General features: G+C 41.2%; 1 protein-coding gene across 1 annotated transcript; it reads right to left on the minus strand.

Annotated features, from left to right (window-relative positions):
* Positions 1 to 8,679: 8,679 nt before the first annotated feature.
* EHD4 (EH-domain containing 4) lies at positions 8,680 to 23,844 on the minus strand (the record flags this gene model as incomplete). The annotated part of the gene is made up of 4 exons (XM_010080308.1): positions 8,680 to 9,216; positions 11,730 to 11,894; positions 15,987 to 16,399; positions 23,747 to 23,844. Coding segments are annotated over 4 exons (1,213 nt in total), but the record flags the coding sequence as incomplete, so codon positions are not given.
* Positions 23,845 to 27,019: the final 3,175 nt, after the last annotated feature.

Genomic DNA, 27,019 nt, shown 5'->3' on the forward strand with positions numbered 1-27,019 from the left:
AACTCCTGAATATTTATCTCCATTTGTAATGTCTATCTACAGTTCAAAGTTAAAATGGTGGACATTGATGTGACACTGATAAATAAAGCCATTTCTTCAGTTATTTATATCCTAACAAGGAAGGGCCCAACAATATTTGTGTGCAGTTTCCTGGAGGGACCAGGAAAGAAATCACTCCTCCAGGCTAATTATGGGCTGTGTCTTGCTGCCTTCGCAGAGAAGGTGAACCTCGCCACCGACCTCAGGAAGGAGGAGAAGGGCCCCAAGAACACCCTCTTGCCCTGTTTTCAGTCTGGAGTTTTCCATTATTGCAGTAGTGTTTCTTAACAGGAAGGGCCCTGATATGGGATTCCCTTCTGCAAAGTAGCAGCCCCATAAGACATGTTAGGTCTCTTTAGCACCCTTTCTTATCTGCCCACAATCTTATTCCTCTTAAGAGGGAAACAGACTGTGGAGATCAAACAGACCTCACACCCAAGCTGTCTGGCTTGCAGCCCCAAAGCTCCTCTGGCCACAGCCCTCCCCCAATGCTCTTCCACTCCTGGCAAAACCATGCAAAACAAAGAGGGATGTGACACTTCCTTTCTACCTATTTGGATTTTTTTTTTTTTAAAATATAGTCGTCGTCCTCCACCCACAACATGTATGTGAATTCCCAGCAAAGCCAGCTCCGATTTAAAGGCCATGTGGCCTTACTCATGCCTGCTGTTAGAGGGCTGAGTTTATCCACATGGCTCAGGTGAAAGGTTTGGCACAGCCCATCACCCTCCATTACGTATGCTTTACATACGCACATTCCCAAAGGTATGTGAAAATCCTGTCTGATCTCTGATAAGGAGAAGGTTCCCCAGATCTCCAAGAAAATAAGTATGTTAAGTGCAAACACGTGCACGACAGCTCAGCCCTCTGCTCCCCACTGTGTCTCCAGCCATGCTGCTTCCACATGTAAGAGTCTCAAAACAACAAACATCTGGTCCTTGACTCTGTGGGGTAGGAAGGCAGCCCTGCCTCGGGGCCATGGTCTGTAGCCCTCAGCGTGCCAAGCAAGTGCAGAAATTAGCCTGGGGCCAGCAGCCTGGGTCCCACAGGTAGCCCTCCCCTCTGCCACCCTCCCCAGCTCCAGCAAACGTCTGATGTTCAGTCTCATCAAGTCAGTGTAGACGCAGGTGAGATGAACCATGATCCCAAAATACTTCCCAACTGCATCTGGAATTACAGCAAATCTTAGACCTCATCGTGGCATCAAGGAGCTACGCTTTGGATACTGAGAACACCAGCAAACAGGAATTACTGCAAGAAGCTGTTGGTCATTTGGGATACCAAGGCTGAAGAAAAGTTGGGGAGCTACTCAAAAGCAGCTTAGGAGAGCCATGGAGACCCCCAGCCATCCACACAGACCCCTGCTTCCACAGGCCTCTCAGCTGAACTTTGTCCCTCAATAGCCAAATACTTTTCTGAGCTTCTCTCCCCAAGGGGCTCCAGCTCACCACCCCCTGGCACACCCTCCCTCTGCCCCCCACGTACCTGCCTTCCCAGCGCCGCCGTCACCAGCCGCCCCGGGGTGCCACCCACCCGCGGGCAGGAGGGTCCCCGGCGGATGGAGCCCCAGCTCCTCTTAAAGCTGAGCTGTGCCTGGAAGGATCTAAACCGGCATCCCGGGATGCTGGGTTGTTATAAACCTCAGCCTCCCCATGCTCTAGTCTAAACTAGAAGTTGCTTTTCTCTTTGAATAGTTGGCTAGCGGCGACATGACATCAACGGGGAGCAGAACTCAAGCAGAACAGTCGAATTACATCATCCAAAGGAACTGGAGCCCCTTGCTGCATTTGAAAAGAGGACAGCTTAAAGCAAAATCAGATGGATTTATTTTTCCTGGCATGAAGAAGTTCAGTCATCTTTTTTGAAACAGAAAATATACATTTGCTTGTTTAGTCATGAATTAAAGACATTTTCTCCTTGGAGCTGTTTATATTATCTTGAACTTTTCCTTCTGTTTCTGAACCTCAAACAGTTAAAATAAGAGCTTCAAAGGCTTTGCGGGATGAACACATGGGACAGAGGACTTTAATTCTCTTTCCATTTCATACAAACACAGATAAAGGGTTTCAAGTGACAGATTAGCCTTACTATTTTGAACATTATACTGAAAATAGGCCTTTAGAAATTGCGGCATTGGCAATGCCAGATCTCACTAGCGTATTTTTATCATATGGTTCAGATTTTTTCATTTTTATTCTTTGCTACTAAGAAAGACCACTGCACGAGGGCAAAACAACTTCTCCTTTACAGCTATTTTTTAAGTGGTTATTTGTATATGGGAGTGACAAAGCATTTAGCTCTATTTATCAATGAAACAAAATTGTGAGACTTACAAGCAGATTGGGTCCCAGCACCCTTAGTGCCAGAGCACTGCACCCTACGCCACAGTGGGCTCTCAGGTTTTGGTCCCCCATTGCCCCAAATGGCAGATTACTGATTACAGTCACAGCTCCCTCCCATTCCAGCCCAGCTATCCCAGTTTCAATGTGAAGGCCACCCAGTCATGTGGAATGATTGAAGGTAGCTGGCAAAAGACATAGCGTTGTATAAACAGCTAACATAAAAGGTGCAAGTTTTAGCAGACAAGAGATAAGGTAGTGCAAAATAAAGAAAAATGCAATTACTCTCCATTGTAGGCTAAAATGGCTGAGTCCTGAACTTATTGGTTGTAGTTATATTCTTAGTTAATTTCTTATTTCAGAGCATGAAATGAATGCATTTTGAAAAAAAAAAAAAAGAACAAAACCACAGAATGATCAGAAATAGGAAATCACTAAGCACTAGCAGCATCTTTCAACAGTTCCTTGTTTAAAAAAAATGAAAATCATACATAGAAATCTTACAGAACATCTGAAACACAGCATCTGGTGAGAGATACATGCCATCCATGTAAAATGAACTGCATACACTACAATGAAATCTTCAGAGCTCCAGGCTGAAGCTGGAATATGGGATGCCAAGCTAGCAACACATTGGAAAGATTATGGACAAGCCCCATCTCAGACAAAAGAATAGATGGGAGAACAAGTTAGACCGGGCATTAATGAGTTTCCAGTATTCACTGGACCAGAAAGTAGCTGTGAGTCCACAGTCTAGCACCAGGTGCAAACCTGTGCCAACATGAAGTCCTGTGGGGAAGGGGAGAGGAACCCATCTCAATACCATCGTTTCCATGAGAGAAGATATTTTTCCCTCAGAGGTCAGAAAAGCTGTGTAGATACAGGACTTCTGAATACAGAAGCCTACTGTTTCTCCTGGGGTTTCCCACCCAAGTCAGGCAGGCTAGCCCAAGAGCCAAGCTTTCTACAAGGTCCTCTCCACTCAGGGTTATTACTTACAGCATGATAGAGCCTTGGATCAGAGAAGCTCAGAATAAAGTAGTGTCTGCTCCAAAGCCCTTACAAATACACCCAACATGGGAGCCAATAACAAGGTTTGGAGAAACTAAGCAGTACAGGAGGCAGAAATAGAAATATTTCACAGTTTAAGGGTGCCAAACATTAGAAGTAACAATTACTGCAAAACTTAGAGTTAAACATTTATCCACTTTTCCCGTTGGACAAATATAAACTGTGGATTAGAGCAAAACATCTAACTATGAAGTGTGCTGCAAATTTTTCAAAGTCTGAAATGCCTTGTACATGGAGTATGTAAAACACCATTCTACTGAAAAACCCCCAAACCCCCACCTCCAAACCCCATTGAAACTTCATCTTCTCCAAACTATTTCTGGCTTTTATAAGGAACAGTTCAAACAAGCCACTGCAATTCAACAGCAGCGCAGCCTCCAGGAACTCACAGCATATTGTTTGCATGTGAAACATTTGCTTTCATGTGACATACGGCGTAACCCCCACCAGCACAACCGCCGAGGTTGCTAACACTGCTACATGCAAACCCTTTTAATGCTGCAGCAACTTAATCTGACAGTAGCAGCAGCAACAGCTAAACTGTAGGATCCTGGTGGCACAGATGTATCTTTGTAAGTTTGACGTAGGCAGAACATCAATATCAATGTTCTATTCATACAATTGGATATTTGTAAGTAGTAGGCAGCACACTGTGGAAGACACCCTTGGATTTTTTGGGACAAACGTTATCAACAAAGTACTTTTTGCTGAACTGCTATTTAATCTACTGTTATTTTTCAAGGAAGGTTAGTACCCCCACTGAAGTTAAAAGAAGTGCTCAAGCACTCTCAGGTCAAGTTTCAAGCCTTCAATCCACACAGAACGTTTTTGATTTATCTTCCACACTTGGATTTTAAGAAAATTCCATGTTTAGACATTAAGAAACTCCAAAATTACATTGTTATAAAAAGCTAACTATGGAGAGGTGATGGACGTTTGGGTTTTTTTTCCTTTTTAAATATAAATTTAATTTTGGAGTCAAGCCTTGGTGTGGGCGGTAATTTCAGCAACAACTTCAAGGACGCTGAAGAGAAATAGCCATAACCTGTTATGGATCCATAAACTGATGTGGGAAAATAAACAGCTTGCCAAATAGCTACTATGGCTATGAGCCTTAGGCAGCAGTTTGATTACAAAAGTCAAGTCACTGAAAGATGAACCGTCCAGAAAGAAGCTTACAAAAGAACATCTCAGGTACTTCAACATTAGTTTATTAAATCAGCATTTTTATCACCACTTTCTAAAAATGATTACAAAGCATATTAAAATATATTACAGTATCTGCAAGGAATTTATTGTGTAATAAAAGTGCAACAATAATGAACTTACAACTTTGCTTGCCTAGTTGGACAAACAGCAGCACACTGCACAGATCAAGTGTTCCCTCAAAAATTAAGAGTGTCTTTGAAGTGAAAACACAGTATTTAACAAAAATATTAGAAAAGTTGAGCATGTGAAGTAGAAAACAAAGTTCATGTTCATTCCCTCAGTGCGAAGTTACACATACCCATCAAACCACACACTTCAAACTCTCTGCTTGAATGCCAACAACATAAAGAACAACAAAAGTGAGTGCACATTGCGAAGGGAAGGAAGTGAGAAGAAGAAAAACAGGGCACATTTCAAGTCCTGGGGATGAATTATGTTGTTGAAAACCAGGGACCGGATACTGCTGCTTTGAGACGAGCTTCCACATGCATCTACACCACCCCCAACTAACAACTGGGACCTCACCCTGATCTACAAAATCTTTGTAAACTCACCATTTTGAAGCTGCCACAGCTTTAACAGGCTCTCGCTATCCTGTACTGTGGTTATGAGCGGCAGCCCCACATTGTCTGTTCCCTTTTACAACAAAAGTATAATTAATTTCTGTGGGAACAGAACTAGGGTTGGGATTAAAAGAGTGTTGCAGAATAGTTGGAAAAGAGTTAAAAGCAGCAGTCTCTACTTTGGTTTATGGCAGCAGACGAGAGCAGTGGGCACTGTCAGAGGATGAATTATTGACAGTTTTGAATGGTCTCGCAGCAAATGCAATCTAAATCCTAGGCATAAAACAGCCAACAAATCCCACATCTTAGTCCTTCTTCAGCAGAGATTAGTAACATCAAACTGCATACCAAGGGTTACCTCATACTGCTGTTCCCAATAACTACTTGGAGCACAATTTCATGAGAAGGTAATCCTGCTCCCTCCTTGCGCTCCTACCACACGGACTCACTAACCCCACAGAGCATTATCCCAACTGTTGCGTGTGGCTGGTTTAACTAACTACGTGGGCTTGCGGGATCTGACAAGCCAAAGAGCCAGCAAGGCAAATGGAGTAGATCCAGAGGTTTGTGAAGAGGTAGTGAGAGAAGAGATGCCTTCCCCTGAGCAACAGCAACCTACTCTATCAGTTTAGCTGTGGAAGAAACTGCCGTTTAAAGTCCACATGGAGTGTACTTTATTCCTACCAACTAAGGACGACGCTAGTGCACTGCACCACGTATGGAGAAATGCATAAGGGCATGTAGCTCTGCATGCCAATCTGCTGTTCCTCCAGATACACCACCTCTACTCCTATACGTGCTTCATCGATTCCGCTTCCATGTTCTACAGGAAAACAAAGCAAAATATTCCAACCCTACCTAGACAAAATATTTTAACTTACCAAAATGATGCATTTCAGTTTGTCTCTCCTAAGTCCAAATTCAGACACTCTCATGGAGTCTGAAGAAAAGACTGTGTTGTCCATTTTATTACCAGTAAAGGTAGAAACATAAAATCACTGAGAAACTACCCTGCTCCTCTCACCAAAGGAGGATATTTCTACTGGCATGGGATCACATGGCTCCAGTGCATTTGGAGCATCACCCCTGGAAGCCACACACAGCGGGAATTCAAACATGGGTCCACCCTGGAACCCTGTGCAGCTGAAGAGCAAGGTAAGGCAGACAGGGTCAGAAGATCAGCGACTTCCAGATCCTCTCAGCTTTGCCCACACTACAGTAGTCACAATACACACCCTTGCTTGCTTTCTCCTGGTGGCTCTCCTTGTGAAGCTAGTCAGGCTGGTCAGTAGTGTATGAATTTGTTACTGACTGCAGACACTACACACAAACAAGGGTATCTTACTACTTCTGCAGCCTGTCTTTTTAACAGCTCCTGCCATCTCTATAAACTACTTTTTTTCAGTCAAAAAATAAATTACATAGAAAATCAGTTACTCTGCAGATGTACAGTCACACAGACTCATGGTCAAGTTTCACAGCTCTACTAAAGTGCAGAGAGATGCACTAAGGCTAATTTGGCTCCTAATTTAGGTCTAACAGAAACAGATGGTATGCTTGAACGATAAGAGAAAAAACTAAGAATTAAAAAAAGCAAGCAAGTCCTCAAGAACAATTTAACTATGCCAGGATATCCTTGATACAGGCCAGGAAGCCCAGCAAGGTAAAGGTGTTTTGCTTAAAATAGTTTCATTGTTTTCACATGGTACAGCCCTGGCAACATTCATGGTAATTTCACATCAGAGTAGAACAGAAGCCCAGAGACAAGAGGTCTGGAAAGATCTGAAGTACTAAACCTGACTGACAACCTATAAGTGCACGATTTGAAGAAAAGATGCCCAGGCTCTTCTTAAGTCCCCTACAAATTTGAACACACAAATGTGGCTAAAATCTTAACTGGGAGCCAATACCCAGATTACTTCCCTCCCCACTCCCACTGCAAGGATGGTAAAACACTTTTTGGCTTGCTCTTGTCTCAGAAAGCACTACTGCTACCACTTACTGAGACTCCCGAGAAAAAGTGCTCGCAATTACAGTACCTTTGAAGTGTAGGGTATTTCATACTACAAATGGAGTACAAGTCAATTCTTGCTCATGTGTAGAGAGCAAAACTGACTGCCAAGTTTGATTTTAGAAAATAAGTGGCCCTCCCCAAAAGACTGAAGTTCACAGGGCCAAAAATTTATGTTCTTTTAAGGTACTTACAAAAATCAGTTGTGAGCAGCCGATATGTTCCACTTTGATTGTGTTGTTAGAAAAAAGGATGCTTATTAAGCATCCATTCCTTTCATGGATTGTTTTCAACAAAGGAATAATATTTGGAGGGACCAGTCTATCATGTATTAAACAAAGATTCCTGTTAGTCTCTCCATCTTTCAAATCTGCCACCATAGGAATCTAATCTCTCTTCTGTGGTTGTCAGCCACATGTTGGCAAAAGAAAGAGTTAAAAACTTTTCTTAAAAATATATTATATATGAAAAATACACAGAGATAACTGTATAATTACCTGTAAATAGAAATTAAATACCCATGAAAATTTCCAAAGAAAATTTTATGTGCTTTGAAGAGGCTGACTTTGAGGAATGCACCTTTTCCGAACAGAAAGCGAGGCTTGATTTCAACGGAAACATGATTTTTTTTTTCTTTTTTAGCTTATGAAAACATTCTGCTGTCACTTTGAACAATTCAAGAACTTATTGTCTGGAGCAGCTAAGCTGAAACCTCAAAAGAAACTACAAATCCAAGGAACAAAGGAGATTCACTTCTTTTAACGATAATACTGAGTATATAGTGCTGTATAAAACTGAAGAAGCAGTTCTTCAGATAACAGTGATGACAGACTGAAAGAATCATTTTAATATTTTGCAGTTTTAGCTATAATCAGAGAAGTTTTAAAATAAGGCTGCTCTTTTTCTACCCCTAAATTAAATAAAGAAAAAAGAACAAAAATAAATTTCCTTTTATATCTCCCTTTTCTTAAACTATAGAGATGCTGACATTCACTCGATGCCTGAAGTATGCTTTTAGCATATAAAATGTTCCTTGCATAGGTAGGTGAATTTAACATTTAGAGCTTCCTCGCACTATTTAAAATAGTTTGGAGAAAATTACAGTTGATGGAAGTACTTAGGTTTGGTGCAGGTCAGTGATTTTTATACTTTTTTTTCTGCTTTATGGTTATAACGGCAGCAAGACATGGAAGCAGGACAAAAACATTTTCACCTTACCATCACACATGATGATAGATCTATACAAGGCACTTGTGATAAGCATATCTCAGTGAAGGTCAGCAGGGACGACTACATGAATGCTCCCCGGCTACTACGCTTCCAATTTCAGTAACTTGCATGAAACGTGCTGTGAGGTTTAAGAATCTAAGCCTAATTTCAAATTTTGGTGGTTTCAACACATTTGTTGAAAGATTTCCAAAATCCTCATTCTTCATCCTCGTGTTTTTCACTCTGCTGTTTGCAAAGGTTTCCTGTGAGAGGGTGGCACCAGGTGGGAAGGTAGCGTGCCAGGCAGTTCATATCCATCCAGTTTAATCTTGATAAGATGTTTTGCTAATGCAAACTCCTCATCATCCAACATCCCATCACCATCACAGTCTGCAAGTTTCCAGATCTTCCCCAAGACACTGTTGGGTAGTTTAGAAGTCACCATCTCCTTCTTTGCACTGATCCCAGATATTTTGCCATTGATTGGTGACAGAGTGTAGAAAATCTCATCATAAGCAGGTTTATCTTTGGCAACAACCCATTCATCTTCATCAGCTCCTTCCTTAGCACCTTCTCCATATCCGTGGCCAAAAGGTCCTGCCATGGTGCCATCAAATGCTCCCCCTTGTACCATCTCTGTGGGCATATTGCTCTCTTCCTGTCTGATCAGGCTCATCAGGGAGGCAATTTTGTTGGCCAGCATGTTATCTACAGCTTCAATTAGCTTTGGTTTCAAAGAGTGAAACTTAGTGAAGTCACAAGTCTCCAACAGCTCCTGTCAATGACAAAGGTTCCAGTGACAGTAGTTAGAAAAACTTCCAGTATATTGAAACACATTAAAAAATGAGCTGTATAGGAAATTAATCTGCTATCTTTTGAAACAGTTTCCGTAACTGAAACTCCTCTTGAAGGAGAAGCAACGCTGACACGCACATATAATACACCTAATATATTGCTGAAATACACTAGACAATTTTGCAACAGTGTATGAGCTGGTCTATTACAATACCATTTTCAAAGTAGCAATGCATGAAAACATGGCAGTTGATGAACGTTACCTAAGTTTTCCATGTGGCAATTTTCTTCCAGACATCAAAGAAAGTATGCAAGCAGGCCCTCAGTCCAGCTAGCACTTATGCATGTGTTTAAGTTAAAAATAAATCCAAGAAATTCCAGGACCGATCTGATTTTATAGATTAAACTACTTGTTTGTGGTTAGGTCATGAAGGTTAGGTCCTTTACCAATAAAGAAAAACCGAGTTGGGATAACAGCAGCAGCATTTTTATAGAAGTGCTGCCAGAACTCATGAAGTCATATGGTCCTTGCCGAGTTTTCATCTTGTACATAAACTCCTCCTAACCTCAATGACATGTTTTACTAGGTGATATCTACTATTACAACACAAGCCCAAGCATGTTTTACACCAGAGCGTAGAAAAATTAAAAACGCTTTAGGCAATTATTAAATGATTTCTACACGCAAACTGCTAGCCAGGAAGAGAGAGGTACAGTGGAAACTGTTAAAAAACCCAAACAAAACTCCCCAAGTTCCCTCTCAAAATGGTGTTAAACTGTTTTGAGAAATCACATCTATCTCGGAGAGCTGCTCCCATACCTATCAGAACTATAAAGTTGTGAACACAAGAAACCTGAAGCACAGGCGAATGGCTTTGCCCATGCACAAAGAACTCTAGATTTCTTACTGGAAAACTGACAACCAACAACCATCACTCTGTTCAGGTGACTTTTATACACAATCACCTGATTTACAGCAACTGATCAGTATAAATTTATGATACACAATAAATCTTAGAAAGCAAAGGTCAAATCTGCTATCTGTCTTGGCACAATTTTGTTTTCTCATAGTTTTGCTCCTCATTACAGGGGTGATTCATCTCTCCTGCATATATTTGCTGCCATCTGCTGCTGAGGCTTAGTGACAAGCACTCCTACTTTTATAAAGTTTCATTCAAATTTTTTTTCAATATCCAAACTGACAAGTGATCACCTCTCATTCTCTCATTCCCCATCACCAACAAAAGTGGCAAGGGAAGGAGTCAACTTCTTCCACACAGCCCCCTTTTAAAACCTAACCCATGAATGAAACCTTTCCAACAACCCTGCCTGCAAACATAGCTGAAATAGATCTTACGCTTCATCTATAATTTACTGTCTCATGCCAATAATTGATTCCCAAGTTAAATATGTTAGTTCATAAAAGAAACCTATGCATCCCTATAGACAGGTTAATCAGCCAGTCAACGCTCTATGATGAGCAGCTTAAGTGTACCACATAAACTGTCAGAATGATACACATGATGGAAAGCATTCTCCATCACACTCATGACTAGCCCATGGTTGGATCAAACTGGAGGCTCCTGATCTCATGTTCTTCAGCTTCAAAGCTGTATTATCTTCTGATTCAAAGGCCACTTAAGAAGCCTATGATCCGAGATTCCAAATTTGAAAATTGAGGCTTGAGGAATACATTGAAAAGCACTGCCAATACATTAGCTCTTCTTCCCTAGGATACTTTGCTTCTAAACAACCCACCCCAAATCAGAGGACAGAAATAAAAAGACAAGAAAGTGACAGAAAGCTGGCAGTAAGATGGCATAAAGTTCAGAAGAGGAACAAGAGACAAAAAGGTATTTAAAAATTAACAAGAGTATAAGTTGAGAACTTCTCTCTCTTCTTCATAGAGTACAAGCTCAAAAGGACAGGAAAAAAACTGAAAGGCACCATTTTCAGAAAAGACAGGTTTTAAGTTGGACTTCTCAGGTATCACACTGCCTTCGTTGCTCACTGGCAAACAGTGCCAGTAGAAGCAAGAACAGAGTAGGGTAAAAATGAGTAATACGTGACTAAGGATATCTGATAGCATTATGAAAGTGATATAAATACCCACATTTAGGACACAAAACAAGAGCCCCCTTAACCCGTAAGTTTCCACTGCCATTTTACATGCACAAAGCCTTTAGTACCATCTGCCCTGAGGGACCAAATAGTGACTAAACTGACAGAAGGCCTGATTCTTTATGGCAACTTCTGTAGTCCTGTATCAGTGGAGGCACACTAAGCAAGTTACCGATTTTTTTTGTTCTGCACTGCTTCCACATCATTCTAACCCCATAACAGACACATGATTGATTGTCACTTCAGCTGCTCTATTGCCAAAGACCCTAAAGTATAAAGCTGAGATACTCTGTCCTACCTTTTCCAATTTGGCAATCCTGTTGGAAAGTTAGTATTTTTTCAGATGAACTACAGTTCAATCTACCATCTTACCTGCATTTTCTTGACTTCAGGGAAGTCCCCTGCTGAGATGTGGTATTCCCTTTGCAGCTGGATGTAGATCTCTGGCAATCTGCTGATCAGTTCCTTCTTCTTGTTCTCTTTTCCAAACATAGAGGGCATTTCTTTTTTCAGATAGCTGATGATGTAAGCATGAACCTAAGAAGAAGCAAAACTGAAATCAATACTACTGTTTATCTACACTTAGCATTAGTGTTCTTCACCCAGGTCATAAAAAGAAACAGAAATAATGTGTTTCCCTAAGTCAGCTCAAGGATAAGATATTATCAACGATTGTTTCTGGAACTTCATGTTTATAGGAACAGTTATCAGCCAGCTTTTGCTGCTTTCAGCATTCCTTTGATGGGCAGAGAGAAAGCAAACACATTTAAAGGGAATACAGATGCACACTTACAGTTTAAGAAGAGCACAGTACAGCACTCTATCAGTACCAACAGTGAGAGCAAAAGCAAGGCCCCAAAACCATGTCCTGACGCTACCCACATGGATCACACACAGAGAGCCAGCCATACTGGTCCGTCTGTCTCAATGGTGGAGATTTGTAACTCCATCTGCCTCGCCTATTATTATGGGAAGCAATGGGATAATGCCTCAAGTAATCCAAGTACACCAAGCGGCCGGGCTATCTAACGGAAGTGACACTGAATTCCTACCTATTTACTGCCAGAAAAGCGAGTACCTATGGTCTATATTTTCGCAGCCACAAGAGCATGACAGAGTAGTCAGCAGCTATAACAACAGCATGCCATGGCTGCCTTGCAAAGCCTTAGGGAGAAAAGTAGAACCATACCAGAATATAAAGACAGGCATGAATTTAGGATGGCAAGTCCTAAAACTCATTGATACACGCAGAGCTCTTCAAGTTTCCCGTCTGCCATGTCCATGATGATGCAGCACTGCCATCAAAACATCCACCCTACCCATGAACCCTCCTTCCACCCTTATCCCCAATCCACTCATCTCCTGCCCTTACCACCCTCCCACCACCAAAAGGATCTGCGTGGCCACACAGCGAGGGATCTGGTCCAGGACACAACGGTGGGTTGCCCTTTTTAACCGAGGTGAGTTCACTTGTCCAATTTGTCATGTGGATACAGATACTCGTGCTGCACGCAGGAGGGAAGTGCAAGGGCTGGCTTCTTCTAGAAGCAAGGTGCATCTATCACAACGATGTAATCAAACTGCTCTCCTAAGCTCTAACCCAGCCAGGACCACTCAAATCAAATGACCTCCAGAACAGGCTGAGTGTTTACAGAACTCAGGCCTTTCTTCCGTAAAATAAAGATGTAGCTGTTCCCAAAACAGCACTTACATACAGTTTCCACACACACACAGAAAGTAAAAAAAAAAAAAACAAAAAAAAAACATAAAAAAAAAAGAATGTCTATCAACCCATTGAACAGTAAAAAGCTGAAAGTTTGAAGACTGGGGGAAGAAAGACTGCCACAAAAAAACATCAGTAGAAAAAAGTGATTACATAGATATGGTGTAAGTATACAAACCTAACACACCATCTGTACAGGGAAAGTGCTCTCCCATTCCTTTCCTTCCTTCCTTATTTAGAAGGCTTACTGGAAATTGTAAAAAACCCCTTCTCTCTTGTTTTTAAAGAAAAATTGTGTTACCAGTTTTTCTTTCTTTGCACATCTTAAGATCCCAACTTTCATATTTTGCTGTTAACAGAACAGCAAAAATGGGCAAGAATATACATTCAACACAACCTCCTCATATCTAGAGAGAGTGAATGAATTTTAACTGCAGATAAATTTAAATTTCTACAGAGGAGAATAAAATAACATCATAAGGAAGCAGGGTTTCTGCATAAAACCATGAAATTTTCTAATACAGTAGACATGAGTATTTCTCCAGAACGACAGAAGAGATTAGAGTTGCTAAGCCACTATCCATCATCATATTTGAGAAGAGGTGGCAGTTCGGTGAAGACCCTGCTGCCTGGAAATGGGGAAACATAACCCTCAATTTTAAAAAGGGAAAAAAAGGAAGACTCAGGGAACTACCGGCCAGTCAGTCTCACCACTGTGCCCAGCAAGATCGTGGAGCAGATCCTCCTGGAAACTATGCTGAGGCACACAGAAAACAAGGAGGTGCTTTGTGACAGCCATCATTCCTTCACTAAGAGGTAATGGTTTTAAACCGAAAGAGGGTGGATTTAGATTAGACACTACAAAGAAATATTTTCCTGTGAGGGTGGTGAGACACCAGAACAGGTTGCCCAGAGAAGCTGTGGATGCCCCATCCCTGGAGGGGTTCAAGGCCAGGCTGGATGAGGCTTTGAGCAACTTGGGCTAGTGGGAGGTGTCCCTGCCCATGGCAGGGGGGTTGGAACTTGATGATCTTTAAGGTCCTTTCCAACCCAAACCATTCTGTGATTCTATGAATTGTAAGTAATTTTATGGATCTTATGTTTAAAATACTTCTAGCAAAACCAGAAAAGAATGTTTATATTTCACAAGCACTAACAGTTTCACATGTGTATGCTTAGCATTCTACAGTCTGCAAATAGGCACATGTGTTTCTTATAGATAAGAACAGTTCCCATCTCCAAAATGGGACAGTGAGTCACAGGACTTGAAAAAAAAAAAGAAAAAAAGAAAAAGTTAATGCTCAAATTTGACAGCAAGTTAACAGTTTGGTTTTGGTTACCGTGCATGCTTTAGAAGAGATTAAGAAATAGAAATAGGACAAAAAAATACCACACAATGCTGTAAAAAAATGATTTTTTGAGTACTTTAACTTCAGTTTGGAAGAGAGAAATATGACACAGGAAAGATTACATTGCTGCCTTCCTGCAGATAAACAGTTTATTCACATTCCATAGCTGTCTAATTAGCATGCCCTGTGAGCACTGCATTTTGTATTCACCTTTATCTATTTTTATTTTACATTACATGGAAACACCTGAAAACAATCCATCTGACTTTTTTACTTCCAGAACAATTTTAACAAATGAAAGCAAAAAGCTGCCAACAACATCCACAAAATAGATTGAGATTATAGCAACTTTCAACACAACATCATCAGGAACATGATTTTAAATTGAATTTTTCAAAGAAGCAACTGCTACCAGGTGCCCTAAGGCTCAGGCCACAAGAAAAACCTAAGTATATAATTATATTCAGAGAGTTAATTAAGTCAACATAGGAAGTGCTATATACCCCCACATGACTATTCTTATATCAATGCAAGTGCAAGTCCTCTTTATTTTTGTTCAGAAGTCCACGTGAAAATGTATTCCGAGACAACGGCATTAACTCAACTCACATTCTGTTTGGTAACTGCACAGGAAATGCGAACATACTTTAAATTTAGAATTTGTCTGGTACCACCAGCAGCTTTCTCCCCAAGTATTCTAAGGTTAGCTTTCCTTCTTTTTCAAATGAGAAGTAATAATTCTTCTATCACCAGCTTTCATTTTGTTCTTGAGCTTTTCAAAACAAGAAGAAGCTTGGCAGTGCTTTTCACTATTATTCTAACAGCAGCTGCAGTGCTACAATGAAAGAAACTCACTGCAGAACCAGAGAAACAGGCAAAGAACTATTTCAGATGGCAACCCAAGCTTATTCTAGTAAGGCTGTGAAAAGAAATTCACCTCTCCAATTCATCAGTATCTGTGCTTCATCAAGAGTGAGGCTTTTAATCAGTCTTGTATTCCAGAGTATAACATAAATGCACTTAGTTAAAGTGTTTTTCCACAGCAGCTGATTGTCAGTATGCATTAAGGCATTAATATGCAGAAAAGCATATCGAAGGTTGCACGTGAATAGTTTTGGTTGTAGTTTTTTTGCCCCTCTTTTTCTTCTTTTAAGTGTTCTCTACATACCAGCTATTGTCAAAAAAAAAAAAAAAAGGTTCAGCTCCAAAAAGTAACATTAAGATTATCTTGCTGCACAGTGTAAAAAAAAAAAAACAAAAAACAAAACAACCCCACACCACTCTTCTACCAAACAAACAATAGCTTTAATGGCCTATAAAGCATCAAATCCCTTCTCTAAAGTTAGGGAGGCATCCCAGCACAAGTCTATTTATTTCCACTACTTGCTTCTGTACCCTGGGTGGTTACCTCTTCCTTGAAAAACTGACAATTCAATTAATTTGCTAAAAACACAGTTTATACATAGAGAAAGATTGGGAAGGGTGAGAAAGGACACACTTAAAGTGACAGAAGAGACTGCTCATTCAATTAATTTAGGTTTTTTAATCTTTTCTTACCTTTGCAAGTCTCGCCCTCTTAATGAGATCATTGAGTTTCCGCACAGCAGCCTTCTGCGGGAGACTCTGGATATCCTTGAAAAGATCTTGTGCCTCAGCTTCAAAGAGTCTTCGGTTCTCCGTGTTTCGGAGAGGATGGGCCCAGAAGGAACCAATGTAGACCCGCAGCACCTCTGGAGTGTTGATCACCTTTCCCAGGGACCACATGAGCGCACCGTAGACCCTCATCAGCTGCTGTGTGTCCACTTGGTCAGCCTTATTAAGCACCACTCGAATCTTGTCATCCTGGCCCCGGAATGACTTAATAGCCTCTGAAAACTCATCAGATATATCCAGCTTATGGGCATCAAAAAGGAGGATGATGCGGTCGACCCTCTCGGCAAACCACTGGAGGACTTGGCAGAAGTCGTAGCCTGAAGGAAGAACACACCATTACAGTCCTACCATTCAGAAAAGCAAGTGTCAGAAGGTAGGGCTGGGGATGGAGAACAAAGGGATCACAGCATTTACCTGGGGGAAAGAGAGGAGACAGACCACCAGGAGGAGGGTATCTGTGGACAATGAGGTCAGGACAACTGTATCCTAACTTTTCCTTGGACCGGTCTCACTATTACCGCCTTTTGTTTTTATCACTGCCCTTCCCTCAACCTTGCCATCCATCTCCTGTGTCACTATCTTTTGTGCTGCTGCGAGTTGCTGTCCCACACCCATGTTTGCCTCTTCCCAGGAGGTCTGGCCCCAGCACAGTGCCCAAGCTAAGCAGCTCTGTGGGGTCGTACCACAAGCTCTCTTCACCGCTGTTAACACTGGCCGCTGTGGTAGCGCTGCCTGTCTGTACTAACAAGGGAAACGGTGCAAGTGCAGCCCTCCGGCAGAAGTCAGCAACCGAAAATACTTGGATTTTAAAAGCATTTCTGAATTCATCTCTCTTTGCATTGCAACGTTTGCTGCTATTTCTACCACAGCAAACTCCGAGGTCCAATTTACCAGTAACGTGCCTGCACTGCTGATGGCTTTGGGGACGTGACAGGTTACAGAACACAATGAGCAGTGACCTCTGACCATCCGAAACAAACTTTTTGACATTCTAAAGGAAAGCCCATTTGTAGCACCTGTCTGAATGCTTTTGTAAACGCAGCTGGTAGCCTAATCCACACAACAAACTGTATTCGGGAGCTCCTCATTCAGAAGTGAGGCACCTAATCCTCAGAGAGTCACCACCAGTGATGTGGCATGGGGCTTGGCATGGATGTGACTCATCTTGCTTGAGTAAGGCACAGCAAGGTATGAGCTGGGAGTTCTCTCGGAAACAAATCAGAGCTAAAAGAAGGAGCAGTCAAAATGCAAGGACTGGTGTAAAGTAACCCGAAACTCGACAGTTTTTCCCCCAGCAGCATATATTTAAATGCCAGCAGCAAAGAAAGCTCATTTAGCACAAGTGAACCCTCCAAGGGTGTCTTTGGTCATTTCTCAGCTGAGAAAGACAAGCCTTTAAACCTCCAATCCCCCAGCAAAGAAAACCCACTTAGAATACTCATACGTGAACCAATTATACAAGCACTTCGTACAGCTGGTCCAGGTACAAGCAAAACACTTCACCACTCCTCATTCTCCCTAGCATCTTTTAAACAGTACAGAAAAAGGGGCATGTGGACATTATTCACCACACTTTCAAGTTGTTGGTCTTTAACAGGGAACTCAAAAGCAAAACAGCTTTTTTTTTTGCTTTCCAGTACAACCTGACTAGGGCCAACATTAAGAAAAGCACAAAAGTAACAGGAAAAATCTCCAGATTTGTCGTGGAGCATACTTGTGCATATTTAGCAACACAGGAAAGAACTCAGTCTTAAATCTTTTGTTCAAAAATGACAAATAGCATATAAAATGAAATCCAGAAATTCTAGTCTAGTAGGAAACTGCCCCCAGTTACCTCTCTCCCATTTTCCCAAAAAAAGAGATCACAAAGCTTCACCAAAAATTCAGCACAGACACATCAAAGTAGAGGGCTATACTAAAAAGGTGTTATTAGCACCCAAAAGGATACAGGTCAGACTCATTAACTGACTATTTAAAAAAAAGCCAACGTAACCTTTCCTGTTAAAAGGATTACTTTGTAAGTAATGCAAAATCTGTCCCCTTTACAGACAATGCTGCTCTGGTGCTTTCATGCATTCTTTCCTGTGAGCAGTTCCCGAAGAGCTGAACACGAGATGAAAGGTGTGGGCAAGAAGGAAAGCTGCATCTGAGAGAGAACCTGTCTTACTTTACACTAACAATCTTATCAAAACCAGTATGAATAATTTATCTTTATAAATTTATACAATTTAGCAGGAAAGAAAGGGAGAAGCAAGATCTTGTATGCCATCTGCATGTCACAATGCAACAGCATACAAATCTGAGCTATGCAATAGTCTGTTCTGATTTCACTCATGTAGAAGGAAATCTGCTTGAAAAGAAATACATAAAACTCCAAAATGAAGCAAGTCAAATTCTATTATGTTTTCTACAAATGGATAATGTCAGAAGGTGACTTATTAGGTAAAATAAATATATAAGTTCCCAACACACATTTGATGGAGTTTGAACTGTAGAAACAATTGTACAGTCAACAAGTGTAGTTTAACAAGCAATAAATTTATTTTAAACATGAATTAAACATTAATAAAGCATTTGTGTTAAGAGAAGTCTGCTGGTTGCAAATTGGTAAGAAAAAGAGACATCATAAAAACTCCAAAAAAATCTTTCATTTTAATGAAAATTTGTCATTAGAAGTAAACCTATTTTATGTACAGACTAAGAGGTTACACACTAGAGTATACCTGAACTACAGAGAAGCCATATATGGTTAAATATTTCAGCCAAGGGTTTCACATGATTGATTTCATTTCTCCTCCCTGTCCCCACAGAGAATAAAATGCAGATCTATCCCACCACTCACAGCAATCATCTTGAAAGGAAACACAGGACAGCACTGAGACACAAGGCATTTAGGATCCTGTCACATACAGTACACGTGTGTGGATTGGGGCTTTCAAAGTTGAGCAATAATCAGTCAACACTGAGCAGTTTGGAAAACCTGACAAAAAAAAATCTGGTGTTGATACTTCTCAGCCTCTTGCTGCTCTACTGTTGCTATTTCTTCAAAGGCTTGTGCCAGGGACTGATGTCAGCAATTATATCCAGCTTGAGGATCTATGTCTCACCAGGTACAACAGCTACTTGCATATGAGAAAGCCACGAGTCACCCTGGTACCCAGCTAAGGGACAGAGGAAAGCAGCGATCCACCAGCAGCACTGCAGAGCTCTTGAGCGCATCCCAAGCCGCAGGGAGGGAGCGAGCCGGTGCCTCCAACGAAAGCCCAGTCAGGCATCAGTAATGGGCTGAGTGGAGACCACAGAGGAGAACAAAACGGAACAACGCAGAAGAGATGGAAAAGCTGGGAAGAGACTGCACGTGACTACCAGCCCTGGAAACACTGATGAGAGGAACGATCATGAGCTCTCATGTGTCATTGGCACAGGGCAAAGGACCAGCCTGGTACATGCCAGCCACCAGCCACACTCAAAGATACAGCTGTGCAATCATGCAGTATCAGCGCGGGCCAATTTTCTGTGCCAGTTCGTAATAAAGATTTAAACAGTAGCCTTTCCCTTGGGGGCTCATGCTAAATAACTTCCAACTTGCCCTCACACCATCTCCCAAAGCTTTTGCACTTCAGAAAACATTGAGGGAGGCTTGATGGGCTCCACCCATCCTCTACAAGCGCAGACTGGCAGAGTGTCAGTTCTTCCACCTGCAGGGCTGGTGCTGCTGGCACAGCAGAAGACAGGTGCCTCTCAGATGGATGCTGCAATGAGAAGCCTCCAAGCTCAGAGAACAACATCCACTCACCAGCTGAACGCTGGAGAGATCCCACCTGCCATGTGAGACTGAACGCTGGAGAGATCCCACCTGCCATGGCTGTTTAAGCACCACTCAACCAAGGCAACAACACACACACGCTCTGCACGCGGACAAGAGCAGCCCCTCACTCGCAACAACACACACACAATCTGCACGCGGACAAGAGCAGCCCCTCACTTTCCGAAAGCAGCTCTTCCTCACACCCTGCCAGACCTTGCTTCTCCTTCCTCCTCTCCTCACGCTCACTGTTCCTTCCAAATCTTGCAGACCACACGCACGTCTCTGTCTGACATGGGCTTTGGGAATGTCACCGGTGATGCTGCAGCAGCACTGTCTGAGCGGGGACAATGCTGGCACACTGCACATCCTCCTCCAGCCACTTACACAGCCAGGAAGCTTCTGGCACATCCTCCTGCCGACAACAGGAGCGGGAAAGCGTCAAGAGAGCTTCGAATGTTGCACCCTGTATATTTTTGACCCTTCCGAAAGCCATCAGCTCCTTCAGCCACAGCCAGGACACTTTCCAGAGTTATAAATAAAATATGCTGGGAAGTAGTGCATATCCTGTAGTTTTACATAGTCCCTAGACTGGTTTCCTGCATTTTAAAATGGAACGTTAACATTCGATTGCTGTTTTGGTCTCAGAAGGCTTCACCTTACTCCTAGTGATACCTGTCAAATTCTATCGTTATGCAGGTGTCACATCCATTCACAGACAAACAGTTAAGCAGTTGCTCATGGGAAAATGGAAAAAACCACCAGCAGCAAAGAGTGAAGGTTTTACACTGAGGTCCTGTAAGGTTATTCTTCCATCAAACACATGAAAACATTACCAATAAGAAAAGTTGCTGCTCACCAATGTTAGAAACAAGCCAAGCTTCTAGAAAGGTAATTTAAAAACTCAGATATGAACAGACACCAATAATGCACAGAATAGAAAGCATTTAAGAATACTTATCAGGTGTTATTAAAGGTTATATTCTATTACTGGATTATGAAAAATCTCATCTTGTATGTATTATTTAGAAAATAGCAGCAAGATATGAAAAACAAAATTTTAACAGAAACAGAAAAAAAACAAAAGCTTAAAAAAATTGCTAAACTATAAGATTTTGAAATACAAAATTGTGTAATTGTCAGAAAAGAAATTCTGAATAACCACCCTGTTTATTTATAGCTTTCCTGGCAAGCACAGGCAAACATCCCTATGTTTAAGACTATGATCACCTTCACAGTGAAAGCAAAGCGCAGTTCCCATAGCAAAGCACACCAGCTGCAACCTCATTTCAATGAGAAGCAGTCAGCGAGTTTAAGGGGTAACAACACACATTTTGAAGGAAAAAAACCTTTGTTGGTCTGAAGGTGTAGAAATAGAAGCTTCTCATTTAGGGACAGCAGAAACTATCTTGTAGAATCCTGCTTCCATTCGCACACAGTGATTTATAAAGGAATCTAAGCAACTCAAACTTCAAAAAGTGCGTAATTAGACTTGTAAGGAGTCAGCCTGAGTCCTTCAGGAAGCAGGTCAGACAGCCCTTGCTGTGTGCAGCACCACAGGACAAGTCCAGTTTGTACTCCACAAACCCCTGTATGGCAACTGCACAAGCAGCCCAAACGTCATATAGGGGAAATGTATCTGACTACGCAGTATTTCAGACACAGGTGAGCGCGGTATTGCCTAATCATACGAGCATGCAATAGGTGCAATAGGTCCATACAGTGAGTTATAGGTACTTCATATATGCTGATGCCTAAGTATATGAAACCTTACACCTTGGCAGCAGTTGCCCTGCAAACCTGGAGCACAGAGAGAACAGTGCTCTAAAGCTGACTCCCAAAACCTTATTCGTGGTACAGCCACACTGGTTAAAGCTAAACAGCATACAGAAGAACATCTGTGATTAAAAAAAACTATGAGAAGTAATGTATTCAAGACAATCCTTAACACATGGGAAAAAAGATTCATTAAATGCAAACTAGTCAAGTTAAAGCCAGTGAAACAGGTAAGAGTTTGACGTTACAACTGAGCACTGTTAACTTAGGTGAAAGTCTACCATACCAAAGGGTAGGCCAGCTAAGCCATAAAAATAATTGATAAGGCACATACCATCAAGAATTCTGTGCAATAAAGGAACAACAGCCATATGTTTTGTTAAGTTACTAGTGCAATTCTAGATGGCAGTGAAGAACCACGGTCCTTTAAGCAACACAGGACTACCTGGGAAACATCACCTGGGGTGAAACACAACCATCTTACACGTGAAGTCTGGGACTTCTGCATCAACCCCTAATGGTGTTGAATTTTGTCACAAAATTGCTCACTTTTTCAGTGGCGTATTAATATGATGCTCTAATGTTCTGCTTATTTCAAGCCCACTTCCATACTGTTATGGAAGTGGCAGAATATACTTGAACATTGCCAAGCGTAATTTTCCCTTAAGGAGCAGAGAGAGGGAAAGATGAGCCTGATTTTTCTTGGTGAAGGAAAAAGGGAGCTGGAATCCAAAACAGAGAAGCAGGAGCTTTAAGACCATCTTTGATTTTATCAGACTCTGTGTAAGCTGAGACTTAAATCTTGTGTGGACATCTTATGATAAATTAAAGATGACTAGTTACACACTTGGTCTTTTCTGCCTAGAAATAGGAGTGCCAGCTTGCAGTATTTGTTTTACTTGTCTGGTTTGGCAACATTCAAGCCTTTGCTTGCACAGATGTAGAGCACTCATTGCTCTTCATCTCCACTAGTTCACCATTATATCACATACAGGAAAACACAGCTCTCCCCATGGTGAATGCTTTACATGACTGTATGAGCAATAAAAAGGACAAAACCCACATTCAGACACTGAACAAAGAAAGCAGAAACACCTAGCAGACCAGTTTATTAAGCAAGGATAATTCAGATCACAGTCTTAAGTTAGTCTCTTATTCTGTCAGTGCAATGTAAAGACAAGACTATGGTTGCACAGGTAGCACATATTATGCTCATTCCAGGATTTCCTCAGAAAATCCCCGCTGTGATACATTAAAGAACTGATTACTTCCCCCTCCCACAGACACAAACCACACACAAGTTTCAATTTCCTAAGCAAAGGTCTGAAAACAGAGGGCAGCATAAGCCACACAGTGGATCACTACCATTTGCAACTCCACAGAAACCTCTGATGTGCACCTAAATGCAGCTGAAGGAAATAAGTTACTTACATCATGCTGTTTTCTTTTAATAGTTTCTCAGACAGGCTCATTCTTAAACAGCATGTTAAAAACAGGGCTCAGTTCTTCACTGAATTTTCATCTTATTGAAAAAATATTCTCATTCCCTCTTCCTCCCTGCTATCTTAACTCTTTTGACTGAAATTTATATTACAACATGACTAAGCAACACTTATCAGCTCTGCCCACAATAAAAACACCTTATTTATAGCCCAAACCCCTCAGTTTTTAACCATGACCAGCTTGAAGACCTATAGCTATTAGGAAACATTTCTTCATTCATTAACTTCAATAGTAGATTTATGAGTCTACTCATTATTACTTTGTGGAAAACAATTAAAATGATGGAAATACATCTTTTTCTCAGGAGTGTCAAAGCACTAATTAGCCAACAGATCATGCAACCATAGCCATTTGCAGCCACAGTAGCAGGATGACAGAAATACCAACTCCACCACTTTTCAAGAGAAAAAAATTCCAAACCCTACTTCCAGCCTTAAAACATGGGTTTAATAGGCCTTGTAGTAAGAAAGTTTGGGAGACACCACTACTCAGACAGAACCCCAACAGATTAGGATGATGACCTGTCCAGTACAGCAAAAATAGTCAGCGAGCTCGGTTATTTTTAAACCCTGCAACTCACCTCTGCTGATGCGCTGCTTCTCTCCAGAGAGAATGCCAGGGCTGTCTATGATACTGATGCTCTTCAGTACCTGGTTAGGTAACTGTGAACACATGAACCTGCAGGAAAGGAGGAGAGAAAAAACACTAACAATAGCTCTAGCTCACATGTAGATTGTCCCTTGAGAACTCCCCTTTATGTATCCGCTTTTAGAAAGACTCAAGTGAGATTTAAAAAAAAAAAAAGTTTCTAAAGTCCTAATGAACCCCTATGTTTGGCAACCATACATGTTTAAGAACACAAAATGTAAACAGAGAACTTCACAAAAAAAGAAAACACAGGAAAATCTTGTAAAACTGTATGTCTAAATGCTGATAGAATTCCAAATTTTGCAAGAGCTGACAACACGGGCCATACATGCAACATTAAAAAGGCTGCATCGTATACACAGGAAAATTCTTCATGTACTCCAAATTTCGCCCAAATTCAAAGAGATTCAAAAGAAGAGGGAAGCAGGCAGAAAGCCATACTGACAATACATATATATTCCAGTTACTGCCAAGCCCCCTCTCACCTGCTCTGGCAGTGTGTGAACCGTGAACGGTCCAGGTCTCCAACCCATCACCCTCCTTAGTCTGGGCTTACGGAGGACTGAAAACCAACAGTATTTATCCCACAAATCGAGCAAAAGCTTTCACGCTGCCAGAATCCAGAGTTCAAATTACACACAGCAGGCTCTAAACAACAACCTCCCGCCTCTGCGATGGGAAACAGATTCAGTGGTGGTATTATGAAAAATAAATAATTCACGAGTTAAGCAGAACACTTCATGTGTTAAATCCAAACTACTCTGGGACCCTTCATGACTGGGGAACTCCACCTCCCTTCAGCATAAACTGCCTTTAAGATATTTGCATAAGAGTTTAATCTCCTTACCGGGTGAAGATGGTACTAAGAAGCACACAGCGCAACCTGCCCTCCTCCTGCCGGGCTGCGGAGCACGGCCATGGCCCCTCTCCCCAGGGCAGCCGGCACAGGACTAAGCTGCAGGCTCAGGCTGTGAGATGAGATGGCTGCTCTGCACTAACGCATCGCTTCGGAAGGCACGCTACCTCAAGATATAGGGTACCACCGACAGCAAACTTCAGCTGTACCACGGCCAGACAAGAACTTTAAGACCAAAGATAATCTGAGTTAGGAAGAGTTCAGGCAGTCATGTATCAGGTACAAAATGTATGTAAAGTGTATCAAAATTTGGAAGTTATTGTTGGATAAATAATGATCTAGATGATTCAAAGGAAATCGGGAAGAAAACAAAAATCCTCACACCTTGCTTCACCTTATTTCTCAGGTGACCTTGTAGTCACGAGTCTGCACACAGCATCCCTTCTTGGGTACGACAGAAACGGCAGCATCAGCTGTGCCCCTGCCCGAAACCAGAGAGGGGATAAGGGAACAGCAGCATCTCGGCATGATAAAACCTGAGGGTATGTGAACACCACTGCCCTTCTTGTTTTTTGGGTTTTTTTGTTTGCTGGGGTTTTTTTGTTGTGGTTTTTTTTTTTTTTTAGTGGAACATCAGGCATGGAAAATACTGCATATCTTGAAGCAAGCTTTTCCACTAAAGCTAATTTTCTAATTAAGACGCTTAAGAGATGCTTTTGAAAGAGCAGTGAGGTACTATTGAATAAAATAACTTTTTTTTCAACTTTCCAAAACCTAAAGGCGACACTATGTTAAATACCTTTTGTGTAAGCAGAGCAGACGTGCATAAATGACAAAGAAAATACATTTGACCATGTCAACCATTACAAAAATATATACCACTAGCATGTACAACACAAAGTAGCTTTCAAAAATTTGGAACAGCATAAAGACTGAATTTTCTCTTTTTTTTAACCACTATTTCACTTCAGAAAGCACAGCACTTGTTAGTATCACTGAGATGTTTCTAGGCCTGTCTCACAAGACAACAAGCACCATTATTCCAGCTGAACAATATGGCAGTATTTTGGCGTAGGCATCACCCAAACTGGGACAGCTGGAAAAGGCTGTCCAAGAAAATAGAGAACTACAGAAATGGAAAGACATTGCAGCCTTTGCAGCAGTCATTAGTGGCAAAGGAAGGAGGAAAATATATAGGGAAAAGATATGAAATAGAAAGATAAACTCAGAATTAACTGGCTATAGCTTTTAGAATATATCCATAATGTAAAGATAACAGATGGGTTAAAAAAATCTTACATCAAACTATTATTTCAGACAACTGAAAGCACTAATGCTAATTGTATCTGAATCTCTTTTTTTGACACTGAGAATTGGCTCTGAACCACTATTTCTTACACGACCTGTATGAAGTCTGATTTTTATGTTCTGCCTCATAAAAAGCAAAACTACATACTATCTACCTTAATGACAATAGACCTTCACAAAAAAAAGCTTTATACAAATAGCTGTATGAATGAGATGACTGTAACTGCTTATGACACATTAGACCTATGACATTGCCACGTTTTTGTACTCTTATGAAACTATTGTTAAAGAAAACCAGCAATATTAGACTATCCTTGCAAAGGTAAGTTACACTGTTTGCAAAAATGAAATAGTCAACTTTGTAATCAACTGGTGATTTTATTATTTCTTTTAGATGAACTTTGGATCCTCAAAAATCTACTAAGAATTTATATTCCTTTTTGTGTCCATTCAGAGACCCATTGGAACAGAGCAGGACCACCAATTTATTTCTGAGATCTTCTGGTATACTGTGCAATATTCCTTCCCCCCTTACTTTAACCAGTGACCAAGGGCACACTAAGTCCTATCCCCATCCCCTTTCCTGCCAACTTTCCTGAGAAGTACACAGAAGAAATAAAAGACAAGTTTCTACACTCAGGAGCCTTACAGAGACATCTATCACAAGCAGTGAGACAGAAGGGGAAATAACAAGGGGTCATGGAAAAAAAAAGACAAGGTAACATCAATAAACTAATGTGGCTAATTGGTAAGTAGAAGCCTTCATTGTGCTACTGTGTTTGGTGTGTGAGGTTGTTCCATAACCTCAGCCACTGTTTCCTTTCCTGTTAGGTTTAGATGAAAAGGGCACTCAACTTCAGAGTCTAAGTGGCCACAGACTTGTAAAAGTAATATCTTGAATTTTTCCTCAAAACAAAACACTAGGATTGTGAAATCATTTAAAAAAAAAAAAAAAAAAAAAGCTGGGGTGAGGGAGAGAGAAACCTATAGACAAATAATATATGAAGACAGGAGTGAAAAATGAAATATTGGGTATGAAGC

Source organism: Pterocles gutturalis, unplaced genomic scaffold (genome assembly GCF_000699245.1).
Source record: "Pterocles gutturalis isolate BGI_N339 unplaced genomic scaffold, ASM69924v1 scaffold8854, whole genome shotgun sequence".
Taxonomy (NCBI): Eukaryota; Metazoa; Chordata; class Aves; order Pterocliformes; family Pteroclidae; genus Pterocles; species Pterocles gutturalis.